General features: G+C 46.2%; 1 protein-coding gene across 1 annotated transcript in view; it reads left to right on the top strand.

Annotated features, from left to right (window-relative positions):
- The window catches only part of syne1b (spectrin repeat containing, nuclear envelope 1b), a 165,932-nt gene that overhangs the window by 38,066 nt on the left and 112,866 nt on the right, over nt 1-15,000 (top strand). Inside the window, exons 22-29 of the mRNA XM_079692895.1 lie at nt 1,542-1,724; nt 6,954-7,097; nt 8,040-8,195; nt 8,714-8,878; nt 9,007-9,179; nt 10,115-10,268; nt 11,400-11,543; nt 11,926-12,090. Of these exons, the coding sequence (XP_079549021.1) occupies nt 1,542-1,724; nt 6,954-7,097; nt 8,040-8,195; nt 8,714-8,878; nt 9,007-9,179; nt 10,115-10,268; nt 11,400-11,543; nt 11,926-12,090 (1,284 nt within the window). The remainder of the gene's footprint in view (nt 1-1,541; nt 1,725-6,953; nt 7,098-8,039; nt 8,196-8,713; nt 8,879-9,006; nt 9,180-10,114; nt 10,269-11,399; nt 11,544-11,925; nt 12,091-15,000) is intronic.

The raw sequence follows: 15,000 nt of genomic DNA, 5'->3' as shown, positions 1-15,000 counted from the left end.
AGAATGACTTTGGTGGAGCCTCGTGTTTCACATGTTTCTGTTTCATACTGTTAGTGTTGGAGGTATGGACCAACCTGCTGTGAACGAGGCACTAACTGCAGCCTCTCAAAGCCTCCACCTCTGTCCTGACCTCAGAGATGTTTACCTTCCTGTTCCACCTGTGTGTTCCTCCCCATGCTCCATCTGTGTTCCTCCCCATGCTCCACCTGTGTGTTCCTCCCCATGCTCCATCTGTGTGTTCCTCCCCATGCTCCATCTGTGTGTTCCTCCCCATGCTCCATCTGTGTTCCTCCCCATGCTCCACCTGTGTGTTCCTCCCCATGCTCCATCTGTGTTCCTCCCCATGCTCCATCTGTGTTCCTCCCCATGCTCCATCTGTGTTCCTCCCCATGCTCCATCTGTGTTCCTCCCCATGCTCCATCTGTGTTCCTCCCCATGCTCCATCTGTGTTCCTCCCCATGCTCCACCTGTGTTCCTCCCCATGCTCCATCTGTGTTCCTCCCCATGCTCCATCTGTGTTCCTCCCCATGCTTCATCTCTGTGTTCCTCCCCATGCTCCATCTGTGTTCCTCCCCATGCTCCATCTGTGTTCCTCCCCATGCTCCATCTGTGTTCCTCCCCATGCTCCATCTGTGTTCCTCCCCATGCTCCATCTGTGTTCCTCCCCATGCTCCATCTGTGTTCCTCCCCATGCTCCACCTGTGTTCCTCCCCATGCTCCATCTGTGTTCCTCCCCATGCTCCATCTGTGTTCCTCCCCATGCTTCATCTCTGTGTTCCTCCCCATGCTCCATCTGTGTTCCTCCCCATGCTCCATCTGTGTTCCTCCCCATGCTCCACCTGTGTTCCTCCCCATGCTCCATCTGTGTTCCTCCCCATGCTCCATCTGTGTTCCTCCCCATGCTCCATCTGTGTTCCTCCCCATGCTCCATCTGTGTTCCTCCCCATGCTCCATCTGTGTTCCTCCCCATGCTCCATCTGTGTTCCTCCCCATGCTCCATCTGTGTTCCTCCCCATGCTCCACCTGTGTTCCTCCCCATGCTCCATCTGTGTTCCTCCCCATGCTCCATCTGTGTTCCTCCCCATGCTCCATCTGTGTTCCTCCCCATGCTCCATCTGTGTTCCTCCCCATGCTCCATCTGTGTTCCTCCCCATGCTCCACCTGTGTTCCTCCCCATGCTCCATCTGTGTTCCTCCCCATGCTTCATCTCTGTGTTCCTCCCCATGCTCCATCTGTGTTCCTCCCCATGCTTCATCTCTATGTTCCTCCCCATGCTCCATCTGTGTTCCTCCCCATGCTTCATCTCTGTGTTCCTCCCCATGCTCCACCTGTGTTCCTCCCCATGCTCCATCTGTGTTCCTCCCCATGCTCCATCTGTGTTCCTCCCCATGCTTCATCTCTGTGTTCCTCCCCATGCTCCATCTGTGTTCCTCCCCATGCTTCATCTCTGTGTTCCTCCCCATGCTCCATCTGTGTTCCTCCCCATGCTTCATCTCTGTGTTCCTCCCCATGCTTCATCTGTGTTCCTCCCCATGCTCCAGGAGTTCCTGAGCGACAGGGAGGCGGGGCAGCAGCAGCTGGGGGCCGTGCAGCGCAGCGGGGAGCTCCTTTGCAGCGCTGCAGAGAAGGAGAGGGTGGAGGCGGTCCGAGGGAAGATGAGCTCCTTCAGAGAGGACTGGAGGAACATGATGAGCAGCCTGCACCACCGGGAGAACAGCCTGCAGGTCATACACCTGAATACACACCTGAATACACACCTGAATACACACCTGAATACACACCTGAAGACACACCTGAATACACACCTGAATACACACCTGACTACACACCTGAATACACACCTGAATACACACCTGAATACACACCTGAATACACACCTGAATACACACCTGACTACACACCTGAAGACACACCTGAATACACACCTGAATACACACCTGAATACACACCTGAATACACACCTGAATACACACCTGACTACACACCTGAATACACACCTGAATACACACCTGAAGACACACCTGAATACACACCTGAATACACACCTGAATACACACCTGACTACACACCTGAATACACACCTGAATACACACCTGAAGACACACCTGAAGACACACCTGAAGACACACCTGAATACACACCTGAATACACACCTGAATACACACCAGAATACACACCTGAATACACACCTGACTACACACCTGAATACACACCTGAATACACACCTGAATACACACCTGACTACTACACACCTGAATACACACCTGAAGACACACCTGAATACACACCTGACTACACACCTGAATACACACCTGAAGACACACCTGAACACACACCTGAATACACACCTGACTACACACCTGAATACACACCTGAATACACACCTGAATACACACCTGAATACACACCTGAATACACACCTGAATACACACCTGAAGACACACCTGAATACACACCTGAATACACACCTGAATACACACCTGACTACACACCTGAATACACACCTGAATACACACCTGAAGACACACCTGAAGACACACCTGAAGGCACACCTGAATACACACCTGAATACACACCTGAATACACACCAGAATACACACCTGAATACACACCTGACTACACACCTGAATACACACCTGAATACACACCTGAATACACACCTGAATACACACCTGAATACACACCTGAATACACACCTGACTACTACACACCTGAATACACACCTGAATACACACCTGACTACTACACACCTGAATACACACCTGAAGACACACCTGAATACACACCTGACTACACACCTGAATACACACCTGAAGACACACCTGAACACACACCTGAATACACACCTGAATACACACCTGACTACACACCTGAATACACACCTGAAGACACACCTGAATACACACCTGAATACACACCTGAAGACACACCTGAAGACACACCTGAATACACACCTGAAGACACACCTGAAGACACACCTGAATACACACCTGAAGACACACCTGAATACACACCTGAATACACACCTGAAGACACACCTGAAGACACACCTGAATACACACCTGAATACACACCTGAAGACACACCTGAATACACACCTGAATACACACCTGAAGACACACCTGAATACACACCTGAATACACACCTGAATACACACCTGAATAAACACCTGAATACACACCTGAAGACACACCTGAAGACACACCTGAATACACACCTGACTACACACCTGAATACACACCTGACTACACACCTGAATACACACCTGAATACACACCTGACTACACACCTGAATACACACCTGAATACACACCTGAATACACACCTGAATACACACCTGACTACACACCTGAATACACACCTGACTACACACCTGACTACACACCTTAAGACACACCTGAAGACACACCTGAAGACACACCTGAATACACACCTGAATACACACCTGAATACACACCTGAATACACACCTGACTACACACCTGAATACACACCTGACTACACACCTGACTACACACCTGAACACACACCTGAATACACACCTGAATACACACCTGAATACACACCTGAATACACACCTGAAGACACACCTGAATACACACCTGACTACACACCTGAATACACACCTGAACACACACCTGAATACACACCTGAATACACACCTGAAGACACACCTGAATACACACCTGAATACACACCTTAAGACACACCTGAAGACACACCTGAAGACACACCTGAATACACACCTGACTACACACCTAACTACACACCTGAACACACACCTGAATACACACCTGAAGACACACCTGAATACACACCTGAATACACACCTGAATACACACCTGAAGACACACCTGAATACACACCTGACTACACACCTGAATACACACCTGAACACACACCTGAATACACACCTGAATACACACCTGAATACACACCTGAAGACACACCTGAAGACACACCTGAAGACACACCTGAAGACACACCTGAATACACACCTGAATACACACCTTAAGACACACCTGAAGACACACCTGAAGACACACCTGAATACACACCTGAAGACACACCTGAAGACACACCTGAAGACACACCTGAATACACACCTGAATACACACCTGAAGACACACCTGAATACACACCTGAATACACACCTGAATACACACCTGAATACACACCTGAAGACACACCTGAAGACACACCTGAAGACACACCTGACTACACACCTGAATACACACCTGAAGACACACCTGAAGACACACCTGACTACACACCTGAATACACACCTGAATACACACCTGAAGACACACCTGAAGACACACCTGAAGACACACCTGACTACACACCTGAAGACACACCTGAAGACACACCTGAATACACACCTGAATACACACCTGAATACACACCTGAATACACACCTGAAGACACACCTGAATACACACCTGAAGACACACCTGAAGACACACCTGAATACACACCTGACTACACACCTGAATACACACCTGAAGACACACCTGAACACACACCTGAATACACACCTGAATTAGGGCTGCAACTAACGATTATTTTGGTAGTCGACTAATCGGTCGATTATTTTTTCGATTAGTCGACTAATCTAACGATTATTTCTGTCACACCCTCCATCTCTGCTTCCTGTGGGCACGGCTCCTTTTCCGGGCTCCAGTGCATGTTCTACCTCAAGTCTGCACACCTGTGAATGTCACCCTGTTGTCCATTCCCAGGATCAATTCAATCGCATTTTATTCTTGTCATTTCGCAGACCCTTGTTAATTATTATTTTAAGTTTGGAATTAATTACAGCGTCCATAAAGCTCTAGTGTGCTCTACTACGCTGTAAGCTTGGCGCTGTTTAGCAGCTCGTTGGTGGACACGCAGCCTCAACATAACTGAAATAGCGTTTGCTTAGCAAGCATTAACCATGAGACGTTCTGTTTTCCAACATGTAAGCTAACGTAAACATGACTATGGCTAACTTGCTCAAACTTACCCATGATCCAAAGTAGCAGTCCTCACGGTTCCAGGGTGCTTGCGTTTTAAATGCTCGTGCATCACTGTAGTGCTGCCGTGGAATGCCAATTCCCCTTTACAAATTCTGCATTTCACTGACTTCTTTGGCTTGTCGTCTGTGAAATACTCCCACACTTTCGAAACTCTCGGTCTCGCTTTTTTGAGCTCTTCATCACCCTCATTCTCTCTCCTTTCCGCCATCGTTCGTATTCTTTCTTCTTTGTTGTTAGTACAGAATGCAGTCATGGCAGACAATGGAGAGTATACTGCCCCCAGCACTTCCTGTAGTGCATTGCAGTTACAAATGAACATTTGCGCAGTTTTGAATTAACGTTACCGGCTCTCTGATTGTTTTTATACGACGCGTCGACACTAAAATTCCGCGTCGACGAATTTTTATGATCGACGTCGTCGATTATGTCGACTAATCGTTGCAGCCCTAACCTGAATACACACCTGAATACACACCTGAATACACACCTGAAGACACACCTGAAGACACACCTGAAGACACACCTGAATACACACCTGACTACACACCTGAATACACACCTGAAGACACACCTGAATACACACCTGAATACACACCTGAAGACACACCTGAAGACACACCTGAATACACACCTGAAGACACACCTGAAGACACACCTGAATACACACCTGAATACACACCTGAAGACACACCTGAATACACACCTGAAGACACACCTGAAGACACACCTGAAGACACACCTGAATACACACCTGAATACACACCTGAAGACACACCTGAAGACACACCTGAATACACACCTGAATACACACCTGAAGACACACCTGAAGACACACCTGAATACACACCTGAATACACACCTGAATACACACCTGAATACACACCTGAAGACACACCTGAAGACACACCTGAAGACACACCTGAATACACACCTGAATACACACCTGAATACACACCTGAATACACACCTGAATACACACCTGAATACACACCTGACTACACACCTGACTACACACCTGAATACACACCTGAATACACACCTGAATACACACCTGACTACACACCTGACTACACACCTGAACACACACCTGAATACACACCTGAAGACACACCTGAATACACACCTGAATACACACCTGAATACACACCTGAATACACACCTGAATACACACCTGAATACACACCTGTCGATATGAATCAAAGCATTTTTTTAATACAGTTTACAGGTGGGGTAGGTAATTTTGGAGAAACCAGCTCGAGTGCGCTAGAATTAGAAAATACACAGCCGGAGCAAATCTGCCACTTCCTTACAGAGCCCCTCCTCCAACACACACGAACGCGCACATGACCAATGAGGGCAGAGATCAGTTTGTGCACAGATGGAAGGCTGACAGGCAGGTAGGCCATCCAGTTACTTTAACCGTCTCAGATGATTGGTCGTGCTTTTTACAGCGCCACGGCTTCAAAGCACTTCAGATATTCATTGCTATCGGGATGTTGAGAGTATTCCATGGAATATAACACAAAGTGTATCTCGAGCCGGTTCCTCAAACTTACCTACCCCACCTTTAAGTCAGGGAAACATCTTATTTCTTTAAACTAAATACTTCTTTGCAATGTTCCTGTCTTCAGCTTTCAGGCGACTGTTCACTTCAGAGTCCTTTGCACGTTTTGCTATTTCTTACACGTTGAATGAGAGAGTAGGATTTTAGGATTAGCTGTGCCTGTTATTGCAGATCTTGGCATACATTGAGTCTTGTCAAATTCAATCTTTGTCCATTTTTCAAAAGATCCCTGATTGTGAAGGTGTAACCGTTGTTCAGGGGTTTATTCTGATGTATTTGGTCACATGCAGGATATTAAAGAGCTGCATGATTATCCATCCTCAATCATTTCCCTAGTTGTTATCTTAACGTTGAGTTGTGTCTCTCAGACGGTCTTGTCTCAGATGAGGGATTTCGAGGAGAGTGCGGAGCCTCTGCAGGAGAGCCTGGACGCCACAGAGCTGTCGGTGCATCAGAGCTGCAGCCGGCTGCACGACCTGAGCGCCAAGAAGCAGGAGCTGCACAAACTGCAGGTAATAACCCCCCCATCATCATGTTCAGGTGCAGCAGACCCTCAGATCATCAGAGCCTCAGATCATCAGTGAGCGGTTTCTGCTAGTTTAAAATGCCAGATTCAGCTTGCAGAAACCGCAGTGCCCACATCTGCAGAGACTCCATCCAGCTGGTTCAGCGTTAGAGAATCACTGCTAGTTTTTAGAAAGCTCTGCCATCAGCTGACTAACAGCCATGTGCTTCCTGTTGACAGGCTGCCATCTGTCTGCTGCTCTCATGTACCTCTAACAGTGTCTACAGCTCCTACTTCATTTTTCAAATTCAATATTTTAAATGACTACTCTGTGTAACCTGCTGTCTGCTCTCTGTCTGCTCTCTGTCTGCTCTGTGTCTGCTCTGTGTCTGCTCTCTGTCTGCTCTGTGTCTGCTCTCTGTCTGCTCTCTGTCTGCTCTCTGTCTGCTCTCTGTCTGCTCTCTGTCTGCTCTGTGTCTGCTCTGTGTAACCTGCTGTCTGCTCTCTGTCTGCTCTCTGTCTGCTCTGTGTCTGCTCTGTGTCTGCTCTCTGTCTGCTCTGTGTCTGCTCTCTGTCTGCTCTGTGTCTGCTCTCTGTCTGCTCTGTGTCTGCTCTCTGTCTGCTCTGTGTCTGCTCTGTGTCTGCTCTGTGTCTGCTCTCTGTCTGCTCTGTGTCTGCTCTCTGTCTGCTCTCTGTAACCTGCTGTCTGCTCTGTGTCTGCTCTGTGCTGTCTGCTCTGTGTCTGCTCTGTGTATGCTCTGTGTCTGCTCTCTGTCTGCTCTCTGTCTGCTCTCTGTAACCTGCTGTCTGCTCTGTGTCTGCTCTGTGCTGTCTGCTCTGTGTCTGCTCTGTGTCTGCTCTGTGTCTGCTCTGTGTCTGCTCTCTGTCTGCTCTCTGTCTGCTCTGTGTAACCTGCTGTCTGCTCTCCTCCTCTGCTTGCTTTGATCAGAGTGTCCTGGAGGATCTGTCCTCCGTGGATCTTCAGCTCAGGTCTCTTAGAGAGAAGGCCCAGCGGCTGTGGGACGACCACGCTGCAGGGAAGGCTTTCATCCACCGAGCGTCTCAGCTCTCTGCTCAGTACCTGGCGCTGACCAGCCTCACCAAGGTACAATTCTGCTGTAGCATGCAACCTGCAATCTGCAACCTGCAACCTGCAGCCTGCAACCTGCAACCTGTAGCCTGCAACCTGCAGCCTGCAACCTGTAGCCTGCAACCTGCAACCTGCAACCTGCAAGCTGCTGTGCACGGGGGGGTTCTTCTACTGCTTCTCTGGGGATTGAGACACTAACTAAAAAGTTACTGTAAAAAGCACCTGTAGAATAATGACACTGATATCTCACTGCACGTCTTAAAAAGTCACCAAAATGACACCAAAAACTCACAGCCAATAACTGTATGTATAAACAGGAATAATGGTGTGTGTGTGTGTGTGTGTGTGTGTGTGTGTGTGTGTGTGTGTGTGTGTGTGTGTGTGTGTGTGTGTGTGTGTGTGTGTGTGTGTGTGTGTGTGTGTGTGTGTGTGTGTGTGTGTGTGTGTGTGTGTGTGTGTGTGTGTGTGTGTGTGTGTGTGTGTGTGTGTGTGTGTGTGTGTGTGTGTGTGTGTGTGTGTGTGTGTGTGTGCAGGAGAAGGCCTCCCGTATCGAGCGTATCTCCTCAGAGCACCACATGTTCTCAGAGGGTCTGGAGGGGCTTCAGGACTGGATCTCTGACACCAGACACACTCTGACCACCTACTGCACCCCCACTGCAGACAAGCAGCTGCTGGACAGCAGGGTGATCAAGCTGGAGGTACACACACACACACACACACACACACACACACACACACACACACACACACACACACACACAGGTAACCTTATGGAAGTATGATCTGGAACATGTACTGTAAGTAGTGACATGCGGTGAATGTGCAGGCGCTGCTGAGTGCCCGTCAGGAGAAGGAGATCCAGCTGAAGATGCTGATCACTCGAGGAGAGTCCGTGCAGAGGAACACCTCAGCTGAGGGGGTTCCTGTCCTGCAGGAGAACCTCCGGGAGCTGAAGGAGTCCTGGGACCACCTGCTGTGCGCCTCCATCCATTGCAAGAGGTGAGCGCTGCAGATACTGACAGCACTGTCTGTAGTGACCACCATATCCATCAGTGTTATCCTTTAGCCTGTGATTGGCTGACCGGTGAAGAGACGCTTGTTGCTGAGAGAGAAACTAAAGGAATGTCCCGATTGAATATATGCTGCAAAACCCGACCTGCAAATACACACACTCTCATGCTATAAATCTACTCTAAGTGATACAAGAATATAAAGTAAGGAAATGGCTCCTACACTGTTTGACTAGTCTACAAACTTCCACTGCGTCTAAATGCTGCTCTGCCTCGCCAGGTCTTCAGTCGTTTTTATTTTAGAAAGCTACCCCTGATATGTTTCTGCAGAACGATGAACCCCCAGACTCAGAGACAGCTCCATCCCACAGGCCATGAGACTGTGAAACACCTGCACTCTGTGAAGAACATCCACAAACATGCATCTGTCTTTATCTATAGATCACATTCCTGTATGCAGACTCTTCTTGCACTATTTCTATTTGATCTGTTTTATTAGTTCTATGTCCTGTATATATTCATGTTGCTCTGCTGGAGGAGGACTTCAGGCTCTCATCTACCCGGTAGCTGCTGAGCTCACGATGAGAGAGACTTGGATCTTGAATTAGAGCCGTCGTCAGATAAAGCAAATCTCAACTATCTCTTGTGACTGCGTGTGGACCAACGGATCATTTAAATGGATGGAGTTGTTAGAGCTTGCATTTCGTTTTTATAAAAAAGGCCACCTGGTCGTGACGTCTGTAGTCAACACGGTTTAAAAGACTACAATTCCCACGGTGCCTTCTCTAAAAGAGACAGAGATGGGCAACCTGTCAGAAAGACGCCGTCAAGGGACTGTTTCTAACCGTTAAGATCCCGTCTCAGGTTCCATTCAAAGTTATAGAAGCACACTGTTGAATGATCACACTGTGCTGTAACCCACAGCCAGCTGGAGGGCTCCCTGTCTCAGTGGACCAGCTACCAGGAGGACGTGCAGCAGTTTGTGAGCTGGGTGGAGCGGGTGGAGGACAGTCTGGACCCCGAGGACAAACTGTGTCCCGAGATGAGAGACAAGACTGCCAACCTGAGCAAAGCAAAGGTACTGCAGCCCTCACCCATTCAGTTATCATGCTCCAAACATCCAACTCCCACAATCCTGCCGGTCCGCTGCGAATCTAACTACTCTGGAGTCCAGGCTGAAGCTTTTCTTTTTGCCGCTGCTCTGAATTAAACTCTTCACATCTCACACTGTAACTATTCATGTTTTATTATCTTTGCTTTTAAATACCATTTAATAATATGTTTCTGCTGCTCCCTTCCTTCATGCTCTGTCAAATGATTGCCTCGTGTTGAAAGGTGCCGTACACCTGCCTCCACTCGTACTGCAATCACCTCACTCTCTACCGCATGCGTCCTTTCACCCAGGGAGAGCAGCTGATTAGCTTGGTGTCCCCAGATGAACCTTCTAACGTGCCAGAGAACATCCTTTAGAGCACAGGTTGGCCCCTCCACCTGGAGATGGTTCAGTCCCAGCAGACTTTGATAGATATGCATCATTATTATTATCACATGTCAGACGCTTTTATCCAAAGAGACTTACATACTGAGGGCAATCCCCACAGGAGCACTTTGGGGTGAAGGGTCTCAGGGACACAACGACATGCTGACTGCAGTGGGGTTTGAACCTCTGACCCTCTGAGTCAAAGTTCAGCACACTAAGTTCAGCGCACTATCCCACTGAGCCACAGCCTTGCATGCCATGTTGGTCCTTCCTCTATAAGGCCAAGCCAGTTTCATGACATGTTCTTGAATGCATTGTGTGAGAAATGTCTTATTTAAAGTGTAAAGTACGAATGAGAACTGAAAGAAAGGTATATGTATTACTAAGGTAGAGAGATACCCGAACTCCTTCATCATTTATTCTAGACAAGTCATTTTGTTTGTCTTATGTTTCGGGGGCCTAGACATCCATTGGACTTGCCCAAATTAGAATATTCTGATTACATAATTGTAAAATCCAATATGTTGGAATGCGTGATTCTATGAAAACCCTCAGAATGGACCACCCGTCTCAAGTTCCGTAATATTTAATAAGTATCATTTAGTTTCCTTTTGCTGGAACAAGACTTCCTCAAAGACACTTCAACACAAGAATATTAATCACCATTTTCAGTCATTCAGAAGTTGGTGGCAGAGAATTTGATTTGTGATCTTCTGTTTGTGTTTGCAGCTGCTGCACGAGGAGGTTCTGAGCCACAGCGCTCTGCTGGACACCATCTCTGTGAAGAGTGGGAACCTCTCTGAGAACTACGTGAACCAGCTGGAGCTGCAGGAGCTGCAGGAGCGCTACGAGGCCGCCAGGGACAACGCCAGGGTACACACATATATATACATACATACATATATATATATACATATATACATATATATATATACATACATACATATATATATATACAACATGTTCAGTATTAGATACAGTGTTGTGCAGCTGTTTTAAAATCATATATTTACACAACAACACAGGGTGTAAACACATGTTGACAGAAGGCAGGGGAGATCCATCAGCAGGATATTAAAGGAGAATTGCATTTCGTATTTAAATCAGTTTTGGGTAGTTTTGACACACATTCTAGTGCATAGCATTAGAGACATTGAAATGCAAAGTAATTATTGCGGTTGAATTCCAAAGCATCGGCTGCAGTAAACACAGAAGTTAATAATAATTGATATCCTGTGCTCCCTGTGGTGCTCAGAGTGCGGTGTGCAGAGCCGAGGAGCTGGTGGGGTCCCACCTGGAGTACCAGCGGGACCTCCAGAGTTTCGAGGATTGGCTGGAGGAGGAGCAGGAGACGCTGGGCTGCTACACCCAGCTGGAGGGAGACGTGGAGATCCTGGAGGACACTCTGCAGAGGCTGCAGGTCAGAGAGGCCTCTTTAAAGTGAACACCATGTTACTGTTAGAGGGAGGGGGCGGGAGGTGCAGCACTGTTCCTCAGTGCCTGTGGCTGCAGGTTAATGCTGACCTGTCTGTGAACAGAGGCTGCAGGTCAGAGAGGACTCTTCAAAGCAGAACGTCTTTACCGTCTGACAGATTGGAAAAGTTTGACAGTTTGACTAAACATGTAGTAAATGCAGTTCTTTGTGAACACATGCAATGATGCTGGGTAACTACTCTGAACAAAAATATAAATACAACACTTTAGTTTTTTCTCCCATTTTTAATGAGGTGAACTCAAAGATCTAAAACATTTTCTAAATACACAAAATAACCATTTCTCTCAAATATTGTTCACAAATCTGAAAAAATGTGTGATAGTGAGCACTTCTCCTTTGCTGATTGTGGAATGTTGGTCCTCTTTAATGGCTGTGCCAAGTTTCATTTCGTCAAATGTCTGTCTTTCTCACATGCCTGCCACAATGGTCCTTCAGAATTGTTTTTTGAACTCTAATCTCACTTTTGCGAAGTTTGCTGGTGACTCTAGAACAGCTGAAAATGTATGTGTGTTGATTAAGAGGAAAAGGTGCTTGGTATTTTTATTGTTGTTACTATCAGGAAATGTACAGCCAAATCCGGGTCCACCTGGTAGTTTTAGTCAAATAGCTACTCCTGCTGATTTTAGTTCTAGATCGGGGTTAGGTTTAATTCATTTAAATGTGCGCAGTCTGTTACCTAAATTAGATTTTGTCCGTATTTGGGCGAGTTCAACTGATGCTGATGTCATTGTCTTATCAGAAACGTGGCTAGACAAATCGATCTTGGCCTCTGACATTTACATAAATGGTTACAATGTATATCGCACTGACCGTCCTAAAAAAGGTGGTGGCGTTGCCATTTATGTGAAAAATAAGTTTTGTGTAACAAAAATGGTTTCCAAATCTGTTAGTAAACAACTAGAATTTTTAGCTGTGAATGTCGAAGTAACAAAGGGTCAACAGGTCATGGTGGTGGGTTGCTACAGGGCCCCCTCGGCTGTCAAGGACTCCTTATCTTCATTGGCAAAACTGTTATCTCAACTTTCCTACAAGGAAATAGTGCTGCTTGGTGATTTTAATTGGGATTGGTTAACTTCTGTGTCAGAGGATTTTAAAAACCTGTGTACCTCTTTGAACATTACTCAGATTATAGACAGTCCTACTCGCCCAAATATTAAGTCCCCAAATAAATCCTCCTTAATTGATCTAATTTTAACAAATGTTCCATATAAATACTCATCTGTGGGAGTATTTGCTAATGATGTGAGTGACCACTGTGTTGTAGCCACAATTAGGGACACTAAGGTCCAAAAAGTTAAACCACGCATCATCACAAAGAGAGATAAAAAACACTTAGTGGAGCAGGGTTTTTTACATGATCTGTTTGATTTTGATTGGGGAAAAATCGATCTGTGTGCTGATGTAGAAACTGCATGGTCTTATTTTTATCTTGGTTTTATAAAAATTATAGATAAACATGCACCTCTGCGTAAATTTAGAGTGAAGGGACGAAACAATCCCTGGTTTTCTGCTGAAATGTCCAGTCTCCTTCATGAGAGAAACAATGCCTGGGCAAAGGCTAGGAAATCAGGCTCAGAGGTAGAATGGCTACGCTTTAGGCAGCTAAGGAATAGCTTTACTTCAAATGTCAAAAGTGCTAAGTCAAAGTACTATTTGTCAGTTACCACAGAAAACCTGAATAATCCTAGTAAATTTTGGAAAGCCATAAAATCGATTTCCACTGGTGATATCCCAAATGAGCTACCTCCGTACCTCACCACAGCATCTGGCATTATATCAGACAGGGCCACCATGCTAAATTGCTTTAATAAGCATTTTGTCTCTTGTGGCTCTCTGTTTGATTCTGTCACTGACTGTGCTTCTGCTTCTGTGAACGCTCCAGTCCTTGACTCTGAACAATGTGGTCTGGAAAACCCTTTCAGTTTTACTCCTTTAACTGTTGGTATTGTCCATGAAGCTTTATCCAAGTTAGATCCTAAGAAACCGGCTGGCCCGGACAACGTAGAACCTTTCTTTTTAAAGATAGCTGCAGATTTTATTGCTCCACCTCTTACTTCTCTTTTTAACCTCTCCCTCAGCACAAATACAATTCCTAAAGTATGGAAGTCTGCTTATGTCCTGCCTCTACTGAAAGGAGGGGAGGCAACTATTTTAAATAACTATAGGCCAATCTCTAAATTGTCAGTTTTGGCTAAGGTGCTCGAACGACTTGTGAGTGAACAAGTAAAGGAGTTTTTATGTATAAATGATATCCTGTCTAAACATCAGTCAGGCTTCAGGAAGAAACATAGCACCATCACTGCAACAATGAAAGTGGTAAATGATATTACTAGTATGCTAGATAATAAACAGAGTTGTGCAGCTCTGTTTATTGACCTTTCCAAAGCGTTTGACACCGTTGATCATCGTGTCTTAAAACAGAGGCTACTCAGTACTGGCATATCCAGCCATGCAGTGGGGTGGTTTGTGAACTACCTCTCTGAAAGGTCCCAATGTGTTCACTTTGATGGGCTGTCTTCTGAGTGGTTAAACATTGCTAATGGTGTTCCTCAAGGTTCTGTTTTAGGTCCACTTTTATTCTCCATATATATCAACAGTTTAGGTGAAAATGTGGATGAAGCTACTTTACATTTTTATGCGGACGATACCGTGATGTACTGAGCAGGTTCCTCCATTCAGGAGGCGGTTGTTAAATTACAGGCTGTTTTTAACATTATTCAGACTCAGCTCTCTGAACTAAAGCTTCTTTTAAATGTGGATAAAACCAAGATAATGCTCTTTTCAAAAGCTAAAAAGTCACCAGAGCCTGTTTTAGATATTGTATCAACGCAAGGA

The sequence above is a fragment of the Notothenia rossii genome (genome assembly GCF_949606895.1).
Source record: "Notothenia rossii genome assembly, chromosome: 7".
Taxonomy (NCBI): Eukaryota; Metazoa; Chordata; class Actinopteri; order Perciformes; family Nototheniidae; genus Notothenia; species Notothenia rossii.
This window is presented reverse-complemented; position numbering and strand designations above follow the sequence as displayed.